At 55.2% G+C, this 15,759-nt stretch overlaps 1 protein-coding gene across 7 annotated transcripts; it reads right to left on the reverse strand.

The window, feature by feature from the left end:
- Positions 1–5,381: 5,381 nt before the first annotated feature.
- On the reverse strand, positions 5,382–15,333 carry SLC29A2 (solute carrier family 29 member 2). Of its 7 annotated transcripts, XM_009423517.3 has the most exons (14): positions 15,215–15,333; positions 14,865–15,116; positions 14,419–14,467; positions 14,100–14,181; positions 12,234–12,397; positions 11,925–12,064; positions 11,402–11,536; positions 10,637–10,734; positions 10,329–10,413; positions 9,296–9,429; positions 8,991–9,096; positions 8,801–8,886; positions 7,090–7,289; positions 5,382–6,411 (listed from the first exon to the last, which is right to left on the reverse strand). In XM_009423517.3, exons 3-14 carry the CDS (start codon positions 14,445–14,447, stop codon positions 6,300–6,302), a joined length of 1,371 nt encoding a protein of 456 aa, XP_009421792.1. In that variant the 5' UTR covers positions 14,448–14,467; positions 14,865–15,116; positions 15,215–15,333; the 3' UTR covers positions 5,382–6,299. The 7 variants fall into 7 exon arrangements, with proteins under 7 accessions (XP_009421792.1, XP_063640258.1, XP_063640260.1 ...); XM_063784188.1 differs by lacking the exon at positions 9,296–9,429 and having other exon boundaries at positions 8,991–9,056; positions 15,215–15,317; XM_063784190.1 differs by lacking the exon at positions 9,296–9,429 and having other exon boundaries at positions 15,215–15,317.
- Between the last annotated feature and the right edge of the window lie 426 nt (positions 15,334–15,759).

The raw sequence follows: 15,759 nt of genomic DNA on the forward strand, positions 1-15,759 counted from the left end.
TTCTCCATGTTGGTTAGGCTGGTCTCGAACTCCCAACCTCAGGTGATCCGCCCGCCTCAGCCTTCTAAAGTGCTGGGATTGGCGGGGCGCAGTGGCTCATGCCTGTAATCCCAGCACTTTGGGAGGCTGAGGCGGGTGGATCATGAGGTCAGGAGATCGAGACCATCCTGGCCAACATGGTGAAACCCCATCTCTACTAAAAATAATACAAAAAATTAGCCGGGCGTGGTGGCGGGCGCCTGTTGTCCCAGCTACTCAAGAGGCTGAGGCAGGAGAATGGCGTGAACCCGGGAGGCGGAGCTTGCAGTGAGCCGAGGTCGCGCCACTACACTCCAGCCTGGGCGACAGAGCGAGACTCCGTCTCAAAAAGAAAAAAACAAACAAACAAAAAAATTAAGTGCTGGGATTACAGGCATGAGCCACTGCGCCCGGCCCTAGTTGAATCATTTTAAAAATCCATTCTTGAGCCAGGCACGGTGGTTTATACCTATAATCCCAGCACTTTGGGAAGCTGAGGCAGGAGGATTGCTTGAGCTCTAGGAGTTTGAGACCAGCCTGGGCAGAGAGATCCTGCCTCTAAAAAAAAAATTTTTTTTAATCCATTCTGACAATCTTGCCTTTTAATTGGAGAGTTGAGTCAATTCCATTTCAAGTAATTACTGAGGCTGGGCGCAGTGGCTCACGCCTGTAATCCCAGCACTTTGGGAGGCCAAGGTGGGCACATCACTTGAGGCCAGGAGTTTAAGACCAGTCTGACCAACATGGTGAAACCCCGTCTCTAATAAAAATACAAAAAGTAGCCGGGTGTGGTGGTGCACACTTGTAGTCCCAGCTACTTGGGAAGCTGAGGCAGGGGAATTGCTTGAACCTAGAAAGCGGAGGTTGCAGTGAGCCGAGATCACACCACTGTACTCCATCCTGAGCGACGGAGTGAGACTCTGTTTAAAATAATAATAATAACAATTACTGATAAGGAAAGACTTACTTGTGCCATTTTGCTATTTGTTTTCTACGTCTTGTATCTTTTCATTCCTCATTTCCTCCATTAATGCCTTCCTTTTTTAAAAGATAGGGTCTTGTTCTGTTGCCCAGACTGAAGGATAGCAGTGCAGTCACAACTTGCTGCAGGCTTGAACTCCTGGCCTCAAATGATTATCCTGCCTCAGCCTTCCAAGTACCTAAGACTACAGGCATGTACCACCATGTGTCTTGCTATTTTATTTTATTTTATTTTTATTTTTGTGGAGACGGAGTCTTGCTATGTTGCCCAGGCTGGTCTCAAACTCCTGGCCTCAAGGGATCCTCCCGCCTTGGCCTTCCAAAGTGCTGGGATTATAGGTGTGAGCCACCATGCCTGGACTTCTTGAGTCTTTTATGAGCATGCATCTTGCCCTGCATGTATATGGCTTTCTCAATTCCCTCATATTTGAGGGAGCTTTTCAGTTCCCCAGAGAATGTCTCCCCACCTTTTCCTTACAACCTTTCAGCTTGTCTGTTGTTCATGTAAACTGTAATCTTTGCTCTGGACAGCAGAGGTTTGTTAATTTGCCTTTCAGTGTTTTGGAGAACTGTCCTCTTAAGTAGAAGCTTTTCCATCTTGAGAGATTTCTGAGTCAGGCAAAACAAAAGCGAATGTCTGGCATCCGTTCTTTAGGTAGTCCCCAGACAGGTCGGAACTAATAGATACAATCCTTTGAGAACAAAGTCTGCTTTGCTCCCTTGAGAACCAAAGGCTAGGGTCCCACAATGGGAATGCCATCTTCACACCACCACTAACTCAGAAGGGAAATGGGGCAAGGGCAGGTAAAATACTGCAAAACTCTCATTATATTAAGTTGCCACTTTCTTGATTCAGCACTTGCTTGGTTGTTGTAAATCTTTGATTATTTTCCAGAGTTCCGACAAAGGTGGTTCCAACAGTCGTTGCTCATGTTTTCCGTTTTTTTTTTTTTTTTTTTTTAAGGCACAGGCCCTTGGAGCTGTCTGTTTTACTACTTTTGCTTACATTCTATTAATATTGAGCCCCATGGAACCTCAGTTTATTCATCTGTAAAATGTGGTAGTGCGCAGGGCTTCTGCTTCACAAACTCTGGGGCTGCAATGAAAAGGGAGTCCAGGCCGGGTGCGGTGGCTCATGCCTGTAATCCCAACACTTTGGGAGGCCAAGACGGGCAGATCACTTGAGGTCAGGAGTTCAAGACCAGCCTGGCCAACATGGTGAAACCCCATCTCTACTAAAAATACAAAAAAATTAGCCGGGCATCATGGCACGTATCTGTAATCCCAGTTACTCAGGAGGCTGAGGAATAACTTGAACCCAGGAGGCGGAGGTGGCAGTGAGCCGAGATCGCACCTCTGCACTCCAGCCTGGGTGATGGAGCAAGACTCTTATCTCAAAAAAAAAATAAATAAATAAGGGGGAGTCTAGCCAGGTGACCTCAGTCAACAGTAGTTTGTTCAAGAAACCTTGAGAAAAAGAGAGCAAGAAGAACAAGGATGCCACCTGGCTCCATCTAGGATATCATGATGACTCTAGTGACCACAAAGCAATTCCCCATTCTATTATGTTGTTGACCCTGCCTGTGACCTTGACCCTGCCTATGACCTATTCCTTCTAATGTGCCAGTAACCTCGAGACAACCCCCACTCATGTTGTGGCTTCATTCTCCCAGGAGAGATGATCTGATTGGTTCCTCTCATCAGGGAAGCTGGACCGGGCCACCTCATAGGCTGCTGGCCAGTCAGTGAGTGGCTGCCATGGCTCAGACCCCAGCCCTGGTCCAGTCAGCCCTGGCTAGAGATGCCATTCCCATACAAAGCAGGGCGTGAGGGTTAGGTAGGGGGGCCTCTGGGGCCACTCAAAAGGGGCCAAACTCTGACAACATGTGGCATGTTGAGGCAGGTGGAAAAGCAGATCACAAATGTCAAATGCTTTTCATGTAGTAGAATTCTTTTTTTTTTTTTTTTTTTTGAGATGGTCTTGCTCTGTCACCCAGGCTGGAGTGCAGTGGCGCAATCTCGGCTGACTGCAGCCTCCACCTTCCGGGTTCCAGTGATTCTCCTGCCTCAGCCTCCCAGGTAGCTGGGATTACAGGCGCCTGCCACCACTCCCGGCTAATTTCTGTATTTTTTTAGTATAGACCAGGTTTCACCATGTTGGCCAGGCTGGTCTCAAACTCCTGACCTCAAGTGATCCGCCCACCTTGGCCTCTCAAGGTGCTGGGATTACAGGTGTGAGCCACCATGCCTGGCCTCATGTAGTATAATTCTAACTACCAGTCTCCTCTTCCATAAAAGGGTCAGCAACTTGAGGGTAAGGATGTCTCTCTCCACTGAGCCCAGCTCAGTGCCCTGTGCAGTGCGAGTGTTTGCTGATGGAAACTGGCTGCTTCTGTGGGAATCCGGGCCTGTCGGCAGAGCTGTAACAGGGTGGGCAGGTAGCAGTAGCTGGGGACTAGGCATCAGGCGAGGGGCAGGCAGGTGTAGCCAACCAGTCCAAGAATTTGTTTCCAACATCAAAGCCCCTGCACCCTGAGCTGATGAAGTTGTGCTGGGTCTACTGGGAAGGAGGATGGGAAGACGGAATCCCAGGTTGTGACATCATGATCCTGAGGGGTAAGTGTCCTCTTTTTGGGCCCCATCCTCCACTGCCCAGCCCGAACCTGGGCTTGCTGTGGGTGACGGGTGGCCCCAGTGGGTTTCCTGGGACTGTCTGGCCTGGGAGGTGGGCAGATGGTTGTCTGCCTTCCTGGTCCCAGGTGGATCTGGCAGGTCTAGGGAGCTTTTTTTTTTTTTTTTTTTTTTCTTTGAGGCAGAGTTTCGCTCCTATTGCCCAGGCTGGAATGCAGTGGCACGATCTCGCCTCCCGGATTCAAGCGATTCTCCTGCCTCAGTCTCCCAAGTACTGGGATTACAGGCATGCGCCACTACGCCCGGCTAATTTTGTATTTTTAGTAGAGATGGGGTTTCTCCATGTTGGTCAGGCTGGTCTCAAACTCCCGACCTCAGGTGATCCACCTGCCTCAGCCTCCCAAAGTGCTGGGATTACGTGAGCCACCGCGCCTGGCTTCTAGAGAGCTTTTAGGTACAACGGACAACAGCTGTACTCTCCTCTGAAGGTAGAGGAGAAGGAGACCCAGCAAGTGTTGGGGTCCTGCCTCCAACAGTCCCAGAGAGCACAGGTAGGCCTATTGGTCTTGCAAGAGACTCCAAGACTCCAACAACCGTTTCCCTAATATCATCAGAGGTGGTACTTTAGTTCCAACCTCACTCCAGGACTCTAGCTCAGGCAGGTCATAAAGAAAAGGGCCTGGATTTGACCCAGGACTCTGGGTCAGCATGCATGCACTTATCCACGAGGTTAGCTGGCCTCCATAGAGGCAGCCTCCCTCATATCTCCTGTATCAGTCGTCCTCTCTAAGCCACTGTCTAGGCCCCATCACCTCCCCGCTGGACTGCTGGGATCAACTCCTCTGTGGCTTCTCTGCTTCTGCTCCTCCTCCACCTCAGACTAGCAAATTCATATTCATCCCTCAGGGCCCAGCTGGGGAAATACCTCCTCTGGAATGGCTGCCCTGACTTCTCAGGTGGAATCAGTGGCTCCCTCGACATGCTTCTGCAGGGCCCTCACAAGACGTATCACAAGTTATATTTGGCTTCCTGTGGCCTTGGGAGCGGGGACTGTGTCTCCTTTGTTTCAAAGTCTCCAGACCAGGCAGGGCCTGGCTCGGGGCAGCTGTCTGTGAACAGTGCTCAAAGGAATGAATCCTTCCTTGGGGTCTGCCCTGTGGCTTATTTCAGCAACCAAGGTCATATCTTGCCTGTCTTCCTCCTTGATGCCAAAAAGCCCCTGGCTTCTGAGCAGGTACCCTGTGCTGGTTGAGCACCTAATATCTAATAGGTGCTCAGTGAATGTTCACAAAGGCAGGTGGGCAGAAAACCCTTGCTTTTCTCTGGGACGGGCAGGGTAGTATAGGTGTGTGGTGAAGCAGGCCTTTCCTCCATCCGTGTGTAGAATTGGTGGGGTCGCCAAAGCCCTGCCCACACTGACTGCCTCTCTAAGGCCAGATTTCCAAGGAGGAGCTATCCTGGGGAGGCAGAGGATGCTGGTGAGAGCCCAGGGACTCATGGAGTGGGAGAGCAATAGTTGTCCATCCAACTAGGTGCTCTGCCCAGGAGCTCAGGATTCCTTGCAGGTCAGTACCCCCCAGCTATCATGTGGTCCAGAGGACCCAGCACAGAGATGCCCACCAATCCCTACCCCTCTCAGGGCCTCAGTCATCCCACCTGTCAAGGGGGTACAATCTTTCCGACCCCACCCAGTTCACTGAGGCCAATAGAGCCAACAGTACTTCAGAAATAAAGACTTGGTGAACGCATCATACAAATAAATGGGGTTGTTATTAGACCCAAGAGCAGGGTCAGAAGGAGAAACAGCAAAAACAGGGAGTAAGTGCCCAGGCTCCTGCCCCAAACCCCTTGAGGAAAAGAGAAACAGGTGTTGGGCAGGAAGAACAGCACCTACAGGGAGGAGAGAGAGGGGATTGGGTCCCGGCTCTACCACGGACCAGTCACTTTCCCCAGGACTCAGTTTTGTCACCTGTATAATGGGGGAAGCACAATCCTTGCCTGACTCCTTCCAAGAGCCTCAATTAGGCTTCGGTGAGAGAGTGGGTATGGAAGAGCTTTGCAAACTGTAAAGTGCAGTGCACACATGCAGGCTAGCTGTGGCTCTGGGGCCCAGGCCCAGCTGGGCTCTGCGGACTAGGTACAGTAAGTGTTGGCAATGAAAACACTGCTTGAGGCTGAGCCTGGCCCTTTGAGCACCCTCAGGTCCTCCATATCTGTTCCTCCTCTCAGGTGCCCACAACTTCCCTGGCACCTTTTACCCTGGGTGGCTGAGGCCTGGGAAGACGAGGCGCTCCTGGCCTGGGCTGGCCCCGCCTCCCACTCTGAACCCTCTGGTCACCTCTGCTCCTGATGATGATGAACAAATGCAGACCTGGTGGTGGGGAGCAGCCGTGCCCTGCACCCTCTTTTCCCTAGTCATCACCCTTTCCATGAGGTCTTGTGCGAGTCACTCCCATTCCTGGGTGAGGGTTAGAATGACCGGTGGTGATTTCTTCCCCGCAGCACTCCAAGTGGATGAAGAGCAGCTCCTGCCCGCTGCTGGCAGCCTCAGGCCCAGGGGCCTCCACCCCGCAGAGGCCTGAGCCAAGCTCGCCATTCGCCCTGGGCTGGATCTCAGCTCCGGAAGGAGACGTCGAGAAGAGGCTGCCAAAGAGCCTGGAGGGGCCACTTCAGAGCAGCGCCTTGAAGAGGAAGGAGAGGGAGGCTCCACAGGAAAGTCCCAGGGCCAGGAAGAAGGTCATGAGGGCGCCGGCCACCTCCCTCTCGTGTGGCAGCACCTGCCTAGAACACCCGGGAACAGGAGCTCTTAGAAAATGCTGGGTCTAAATCTGGACCCAGCTCCACTGCCCTCTGCCCATCCAGTCTGGGCTCTGACCCAACCCCTCTGTCACCATAACTGGCCCCTTCTTTCCGGGCCTCAGTTTCCTGGTCTGTAAATGAGGCTGCTGGATAAGGATGTCTCTCAGGGCCTCTGAGTCTAACATGATGGGATTCCAGATTCCACAGCCTGCCCTTTCCACAGTGCTCTCAGCCTGTCTGCCCTGCCAGCTTCATTCTCTCTGGATTCTCCACTCCATTGCCCCTTGAAGAAATAGCCCATAACCTTGTTTTTGGTCAAAACCTTAGCTCTCCTTCAACTGAGAATTTTACAGTTAGATGGGCCCTGAGGGATGACAGTTCAACCCATTTTTTTTTTACAGATAGGGAAACTGAGGCGCATTGAGGCGGCCCCAGAACCAGTGCCTGGGCTACTTGGTTGGGCGGGTACCTCCCTAGCCCAGTTCTCTCCCCTGCAGTTAAGGCTTGGCCCAGTAGGGGGCGCCAGCAAGGCCTGCAGACAGCTAGGGTTGGGCTGGCCAGAAGCAGGATGGGCCGTCCCTCCCTTGCAGGCGGTCCCTTCCCAAAGACTGAACCCACCTCCCCACTCCCAGCCCCCCACCTCACCCCATTCCCCCGGACCTGGGCGCCAGGCACATGGTGAGGGACACCAGGTAGCCATTAGAAACAGCAAAGAGCAGCATGAAGGTGATGAAGTAGGCATCCTGCGGGAAGAGGATGGGCAGCCGGGACCTCTGGGGCACGTGGCACAGCATGAAGAGGGGCACGAACAGGAACCGCAGGCAGACCAGCAGGGGCAGCAGCCGGCTGTCCTCGTCTGGCTGTGGTAGAGGCTGAAGTCAGCATGGTCCCTGGAGCCAGGTCTCTGCTCCAGGGCATCTCAGGACACCCATAGAGTACTTTTTTTTTTTTTTTTTTTAGATGGAGTCTTGCTCTGTTGCCCAGGCTGGAGTGCAGTGGCCCTGATCTCAGCTCACTGCAACCTCCACCTCCTGGGTTCAAGAAATCCTCCTGCTTCAGCCTCCTGAGTAGCTGGGACTATAGGCGCCCGCCACCACCATGCCCAGATAATTTTTGTATTTTTAGTAGAGCCAGGTTTCATCATGTTGGCCAGGCTGGTCTCGAACTTCTGACCTCGAGTGATCCACCTGCCTCAGCCTCCCAAAGTGCTGGGATTACAGGCGTGAGCCACCATACCCGGCCTCTATTTTTTTCATTAAAAATTTGTGTGTGTGTGTGTGTACAGACAAAATCTCACTGTGTTGCCCAGGCTGGTTTTGAACTCCTGAGCTCAAGCGATCCTCTTGCCTTGGCCTCCCAAAGTGCTCGGATTTTAGGGTTTTTTGTTTGTTTGTTTGTTTTTGAGACAGAGTCTCGCTCTGTCTCCCAGGCTGGAGAGCAGTGGTGCGATCTCGGCTCACTGCAGCCTCTGCCTCCCTGGGATTACAGGTGTGCACCACCACACCTGCTAATTGTCTTTTTAGTAGAGATGGGGTTTCACCATGTTGGCCAGGCTGGTCTCGAACTCCTGACCTCGTGATCCACCCGCCTCGGCCTCCCAGAGTGCTGGGATTACAGGTGTGAGCCACCGCGTCCAGCCCCAGAGTGCTAGGATTATAGGTGTGAGCCACCACGCCTGGCCCACCCATAGGATAGACCCATCTGTCACCCCCTGACCTCCTCTGACCTGACCTACCTGGTGAGCCAGTGAGGGAAGACCCAGCACTGGGGCCTGGGCCAAGTCCACCCAGAAATCAGGGACTGGCCTGGGGCTCACCTCTGCCTCTCCCAGGCTCCAGCTTGTGCTCTCCACCGCATCTACAGTTTACGTACTCGGTTCCTCAGAGCACCCACTGGTGGTTCCACAGACCCCCCCTGGGGGCAGATGGGGTTTCTGAGTGGGATTGGAAGCTGTAGATCAGCTCCTGTCCTGACTTGGATGAGACCAGCTCCTCTTTCACCTGCGTTATGTATTGTCTCTTTGGAAGATTTCATTTAAAGATACAGCACCATGGCTAAAACCAACCCCAAAACTAAGACTCTTGCTCAGTCCCTCACCTGGTGCAGGAACCTCCATGTAACATTCTCTGAGCAGCAAAGGCTGGATGCTGGGGACACAGAGGTCAGCTGGACATGATTTTTGCTTTCAGGGAGCTCACAGTGCAAGCCCTGGCCTGCACGCCTCCAGGGCCCAAGTGCTCCCTGCTGCTTGGCCAGTGGTTGCATTACCAGGCCACTTGGACTACCAGAAAATCACCTCCATGCTCTTTCAAGCCCTCGGATCCCAAACTGCTTCCTAAAACATCGGATCACCCAGCCCTGGTGTGCTTACCCACAGGAAGTAAGAGGTCAGGCTCCGTCCCAGCCAGTCCATGATGTTGAAGAGGAGGAAGCAGCAGATGGGGTTGAAGAACTGACCTGGGAGGGAAATGGCTGCAGCTCATACTGGTCTCCAACTCCCCTCTCCCGTCCTCTCCCCTTTGTACCCCCTGCCCTGCCGTCTTCTCCACCCTGACACTCACTCCACTTCCCGGGACTGGTGGAGCTGGTCACCATGGCTGTGATGGCGGGGAAGACGGACAGGGTGACTGTGAAGACCAACACAAGGCACAGCGCTGTCAGCCAGATCTGGGAGCCAGAGGCAGGGGTGTGAGCAGGCAGGGCAGTCCCAGGGCCCCACCCTCTTGCCCAAGCCCCATGTGGGAGCAGGACACTTGGGGCCTGGCCCAGCTGTGTCCCTGACCCACTATGACCCTATGACCTTGGAGTCAATGTGAGCCCCATTCTTCCCCAAAGATGGTGGTTGGGGGCTGTATCCAAGCCAAACCTTCTGGAAGACAGTGAAGACTGAAGGTTTTCCTGGCTTCTGGGGCTCATCTGGCTCTGATTCCGGCTCCTTCTCCAGGTCAAGATCCAGGGTCAGAGCTACTTTCTGGGGACTACTGGGAATCCCGTTCTCATCTGGGGTGAGGGGGGACGGGGAAGGGTCATGCTTGTGACCCAGGTTTCCCGACAGCCAGGCCCAATGAAGGGAGATTCCCAGCAGTTAAAACAAGTGATCCTCAGCTCGGCATGGTGGCTCACGCCTGTAATCCCAACATTTTGGAAGGCCGAGGCGGGCATATTGCTTGAGCCCAGGAGTTCGAGACCAGCCTGGGCAACATGGTGAATCCCCATCTCTACAAAAATAAAAAAATTAGCCGGGCATGGCAGCCTGCACCTATAGTCCCAGCTACTCGGGAGACTGAGGTGGCTCACTTGAGCCCAGGAGGTCGAGGCTGCAGTTGAGTTGTGATAGCACTGCAGTGCAGCCTAGGTGACAGAGTGAGATCCTGACTCAAAATAACAACAACCCCCTCACCCCAAAACAAAAAAAGGTGATCTTCCTCCAGCCTAAGCTGAGGCTGCAGGCGAAGGGAATTCATGATGGAAATATGCATAGCTACCAGGAAGCGCATGCATGGGTCGGGCGATGAGCGAAGCACCTTAGATGGATTATCTCATTACCATTGCTTTACAAATGACACATTGAGGTTCAGAGGGGTGCAGTGGCTAAGTGGTTTGTCTCAGGCCACACAGCTGGGATGTTGTGAAACTAGTATTCCAATTCAGAGGTCTTCGGATCCAAAGTTTGCATGCATGGAACCTCTATCGCCTCCCCATTTTATAGAGGTGGAAACTGAGGCCCAAACAACAGCAGGGATGACTTTAATCCTACCAACTTCCCTTCATGATCTTCCTGTTTGCACAAGGCTACTAGGGGTGGGCTCTGGCTGGGAACAGATGGAACAGCTTCCCAGGGGAGGTGGCTCTAGCGTCCTCTGCATCTCCCACCTCCCCAGGAGGGTCTCAGGGCTTACCAGACTGGAGGAGCTCAGCTTTGGTCTCCAGCTCCTGAGCTTGGGCCTGGGATGATTTATTGGCCAGGTAGTAGCGGGCAAACTTCTGCAGAAGGACAGGAAAGTGTTGGGCCTGCCTGGCTTGCCTGAGGTGTCTGGATCCCTCCCCATACCATTGGCCTGGAGGCTGGGGCCCCTCAGTGTCTTCTCTGGGGGTCAGGGCTGAGACCAGGTCTCCTCCACCTCCCCTGGCCTCTCTCAGGGCCTCAGGCTCAGGACTCTATCCAAGATGCTTTGAGGTGGGGCCTCGAGCCCAACAGTAGGCTCACCAGGTGAGGCAGGCTCAGGTAACACACGATGGACATGAGGATGCCCACACAGGGCGTGATAAAGTACCCCAGGGCAGAGGTCTCGGCGTCCACGCCACCTGCGGAGGAACTTCAGCTGCAGAAGAGAGGCACCTGGTCCCGCTGGCTCCCACAGGGCTTCCAACTCTTGTCCCACTTCCCATTGTGTACTTCTCAGACCCACTCCCAGCCTCTTCTGCTCCTCCCTTCACTGACAAATGGGAATCTTGTACAGGGCCCCAGAGCAGCCCTGCACTTCTCTCACTTTCCCCATGTGTCATTTTTGTTGAGCACGTACTATGTGCCAGTAGCCTTCTCTCATTGCATGCTCATTACAATCTGAGCAGGGAGCTATACCAATCACGTCGGTGGGGAAACTAGCACAGAGAGGTGACAAGCCTTGTCCAACACCCCTAGCTGGTAAGCGGTGAAGCAGATTCAAACCCAAGACTATCTGAATCCCAAACCCATCCCCTTATCTTTCAACTTCAACCTGCTGCCACATGCCAGTATTAGCCCCAGGAATCCTGCCCCTGTCCCTGAGTTAACCCAGTCCTCACTTGGTTATTACTCCTCACTGCAGGGCCCATGAGCCCCACTCCCTAGCCCCAGACCCAATCCCCATTTCTATATCACCCGCTTACCTCCATCTTCACCCAGAACCCATGTGTCTTGCTCTCACATGCCCTCTCTCTTCCCCAAACCTCAGAGGCCACCCCAGCCCTCCAGCCACCCAAGTGCACTCACTGGCCATGGACAGGAGCATGGCAAGGGCAGCAAAGATCCCAGCCAGGCCCTGGCCGCTGAGGAAGAGGGTGCTGTAGGTGGAGGGCATGGTGCCCAGCTGCCCGAAGAGGCTGCCCTGTAGGACTGCACTGAAGGCTGTGGAGGACAGGGATGGGGGCTGCTGCTCAACTAGGCAAGACTCAGAGGCTCCCTGGAGGAGGTGCCAGCAGGATACACAGGGGACTCTGGACAAGGTTGCGCAGGTGTGAGCTTCCCTAGGGACTCTGAGCACTCGGGGGCAACACCCGCTATTCAGTCCTCTTCTGAGGTGCAGCCATTGGTCTGTGGGGCTGTTGACCAGGAGGCCTGCTCCTAGGTCACCGGACAAGTGACTCTTCCCCTCCCTGTGGGCCTCAGTTTCTTCACCAGGGATATGAGCGACCATGATGCTGTCTGCCCTTCTCGGATATGCTGGGCCCTTTCAATGATGAGGCCAGGCTGAAGCCCTGCATAGGCTGGCTGGGGAGGGGGTGGAGGTGCTCACAGTTGATGAAGCAGACGGAGGCCATGGTGATGGAGAAGAAGGGTCCGGGGCTCATGTCCACCTTGACCAGCGCTGCCGTCAGGGCAAAGAGCATCAGTATGGCCAGCAGGCTGCCCAGAATGCGCACCATCTCCGGGACGCTGCTCAGAAGCAGGCAGAGTGCATCAGTGGGGCCCAGGCCAGAGGGGGCTGGGGAAGGAGGCTCGACACCTGGGGCTGGGCAGTAGAGCTGGGGGGCAGGGGGCACAGGGGAGGGCCTCAATGAAGCTGCCTCAGCAGGGGGCGCAGGAGCCAGGGCAGGCCTCTCACCACTGGTACAGGAAGGAGTTAAGGAGGGTGAAGAGCAGCAGGGGCAGCTGGGACAGCAGTGTCACCCAATTGTTGAAGTTGAAGGCATCCTCGGAGCCCGTGTGGTTGGTGCTCAGGATCCTGGCTGTGCTGTTGCCGGCCCCGGCCAGTCGCACCTGGAAGTACTGCCAGGTGGGGAGGTGGTGGAGGGTCAGCACCTCTCAGCCTTCCCCCGCTGCCTTCCCCCTCACTTGTGATTGCTTTCTAATGTCTGTGGGGACTTGTCTGCCTTGTCCTTGTTCTGTTCCCAGCAGCCGGCACACAGTCGGAGCTCCATGAATGTGCGCTGAGTTAAATGGCTGAAGTCTGGGACACAGCCCAAGCATTAAGAGCCCCCAGCAAGAGCCTCGATCCAGCCTTGGACGGCCCCTCCTCTTCAGTGCCCTGGTTCCAGCCCCCATCCCCACTCCTGCAGCAGCTGCTACATTCATTCATTCCACGGGTATTTATTGAGCGCCTACTGTCAGCCAGGCTTTGGCCTAGGTGCTGAACAACTGCATTCTCTCTAGAGCACATAGCCTGCCACTCCTCTGCTTAACCTCCTCACTCCTCAACACCCCGCTTCATGCCTCCCTATTGCCTGCAGGGCAAAGCCCCAAATGGAACAGCTCTTCAGAATCAGATCCTAGTCTCCCTTTGTGCCCCATCTTCTGCTCCATCCTGCTAAGCTCCAGGCAGCCCTGGCTGTGGATCTCTCTCTAAACAGGCTGATCGTCTCTTGCCTGCCTGCCTTTGGCATGGCTGTCGCCTCGGCCTGGAATGCCCTACTGACCACACCCCTCCACATGCACTTTGCCTACCCTACTCCCAATTTACAAATCTCCTCTTCCATGAAGCAGAAGGAACTTTCTCCCTCCCCTGGGGACCCACTGCACTCTGCTGCAAGCCTGGAATGTCACGCATCATGTTACATTATTAATAGCTCTTTGGCCCCCTCTTGCTCTCAAGCCCAGGGGCTGATTCATCTCTGGGTTTCCAGGGCCCAGCACAGAGCCAGTACCCAAGAAGCATTTGCAAAGTTGTTGCAGTGAATACAGATGAATAACCCGGTCCCAAAGACAATGCAAACCCCACATTTCTGCCTTCCCTGAAGAGCCTCCCTGCTGTTTCCTCCTGTGTCCCCAGTGCCTGCTCCACAGTAGGTACACATTAAAAGTTTGTTGAATGAGGCTGGGCACGGTGGCTCACGCCTGTATGGGAGGCCGAGGCGGGAGGATCACGAGGTCAGGATATCGAGACCATCCTGGCTAACACGGTGAAACCCCGTCTCTACTAAAAATACAAAAAAAATTAGCCGCGCGTGGCGGCGGGCGCCTGTAGTCCCAGCTACTCGGGAGGGTGAGGCAGGAGAATGGCGTGAACCCGGGAGGCGGAGCTTGCAGTGAGCCGAGATCGCGCCACTGCACTCCAGCCTGGGCGAAAGAGCCAGACTCTGTCTCAAAAAAAAAAAAAAAAAAAGAAAGTTTGTTGAATGAATGAGTGAATGAATGAAATTCATGGTATTTCAAAGAAAATCAAACGTTCGATAACCGACTTTTGGGGTGACTGACTCAGGAATAACGACACACAGAGAGGGGTGGGCAGCGCCTTTGCTCATTCCAGACCCTGTGGGCTGGTGGCCTTGCCCCTCTGAGATGTGGGCATTGCTGAAGTTCTACTTTCCTAGCCACGGGGGAAGCATTCCCCTCTCCGAGCTTCAGCCCATAATGAGCTCAACGAGGGGTCACAGGTGCGCGGTGAGGAAGCGCCCGCTAAGCCTCATCCAAAGGGCTGGAGGGAGGGGTGCTGGCTGTGGCCACGAGGCTGCCACGCCGCCAGGAGTCTCACCGGGATGGCGGTGATGAAGAAGTTCCAGGGAAGGAGGGTGCCCAGCCCCAGGATGAAGAAGCTGATCCCGACCAGGTGGTAGCTGTGGGGATCGGTGGGAAGGTCACCCCGAGGACGCACCCGCCTCCGCAGGCCCTCCCGCCTCCCAGGCCACCCCCTCCGGAGCGGACTACAACCCCCATCACCCCGCTTCCGGCGGCCGAGGGAGTCGGCTGATGGGAATTGTAGTTCGATCCGGTCTTCTCTGAGCCTCGGAGCGCCTTCAGGGAGCGGGTCTGCAACGCCCCCGGCCACTTGCAACGCACGCGGGCCCACTCACCTGTCCCGCGGGGCGTCTCCTCGCGCCATGGCCGCCGCGGCGGATGTGCCTGGGGTGAAAGGGACAGAGAAGCCGCACCTGCACCTGCGCTGGGGCGGAGGGCCGCAGACCGGTGGGGCGGGGGGCGGGTCTCCCCAGATTCGGGGCAGGGCGGCTGGAGCCGCACAGGTAGCCTCGGGCGGATTTCGGCGTGTCTCGCGCTCCGCAGGCTGGGACCTGGGCTCCGCCCCGAGGCGGGGACAGAGGGTCGCGCCACCCGTCTCTCCTTCCCCCACCCGCCTCCGGGACTCGACTCCGGCTCGGGCCCCGCCCCACCTAGGCGCCTGCGGAACCCGCCCGCTCCCCGCACAGCCCCTCCCCGCAGCCCCCCGTCCTCTCCGCGGGCGCGGGTCCCGGATCCCTGCGACGGAGGGGAAGGCGGGGGTAGGGACGAGGTGTAACCTCACCTCCACCCCCCGCCGAGAGCTCTGTAGGGGCAGCACTGGTGCGGGGCTCTTCCCGCTTCGTCAGCTCCGAGGTGATGCCAGAGCCGCTCCTGCGACCCCTAAAGCTGGAACCCACCGGGGCGCCCCCTAACTAGCCGCTGCAGAGTCCCCGCCCAGAGCGTAACCCGAGCCGGGCCCGGGCGGGGGAACCAGAGCTGCCACAGGTCGCCCGCGATCCTGGCGGGCTTCGCCGCGCTGGGTCCCCGGGAGTGCCTGGAAAAAAACAGCATTACTTTCAACTCCCTACTCTTTTTCTGTTAAAAAAAAAATTTTTTTTTTGAAAAGACTATAAATCATTAATTTGCTCCTACTCTCATAATCTACGAATAGGTGTGGATTCTCTGCAATCCCCGGGCGAATCGGGGACGCTGGAGAAGTGAGAGGCTCCAAAACACAAACTATTTTTTTTGAGACTGAGTGTCGCTCTGTCGCCCAGGCGGAAGTGCAGTGGCGTGATCTTGGCTCACTGCAACCTCCCCCTCCCAGGCAGGTTCAAGCGATTCTGGTGCCTCAGCCTCAGGAGTAGCTGGGACTACAGGCGCATGCCACCACGTCCGGTTAATTTTTGTATTTTTAGTAGAAACGGGGCTTCACCAGCTCTACTGAAGAGGTGGCCAGGCTAGTCTCGAACTCGTCTTTTGACCAGGCTGGTCTCGAACTCTTGACCTCAGGTGATCCGCCCGCATCGGCCTACCAAGATGTTGCTATTACAGGCGTGAGCCACCACGCCCGGCCACAAACTATTTTCTTAAGCAATGACATTTTATAGCCATTCCCAGGTTGCTTATGTTTTTCCTCCAGCCGACTGAGAGTCTGTAGGGGCAGAGGCTGTGCTTATCTAGTCCATTGGTTTACT

This window comes from Pan troglodytes, chromosome 9 (assembly GCF_028858775.2).
Source record: "Pan troglodytes isolate AG18354 chromosome 9, NHGRI_mPanTro3-v2.0_pri, whole genome shotgun sequence".
Classification (NCBI taxonomy): Eukaryota; Metazoa; Chordata; class Mammalia; order Primates; family Hominidae; genus Pan; species Pan troglodytes.

Bases quoted from the DNA above. Each gene is read 5' to 3' on its own strand.
- SLC29A2 (XM_009423517.3), bottom strand. From the start codon at position 14,447: ATGGCGCGAGGAGACGCCCCGCGGGACAG. The intron at 10,414-10,636 runs GTGAGCCTACTG...GTCCTTCTGCAG, and splicing joins ACCTGAGCCTGCCTCACCTG to AAGTTTGCCCGCTACTACCT. The intron at 9,430-10,328 runs GTAAGCCCTGAG...CCCTCACCCCAG, and splicing joins AGCTGAGCTCCTCCAGTCTG to ATGAGAACGGGATTCCCAGT.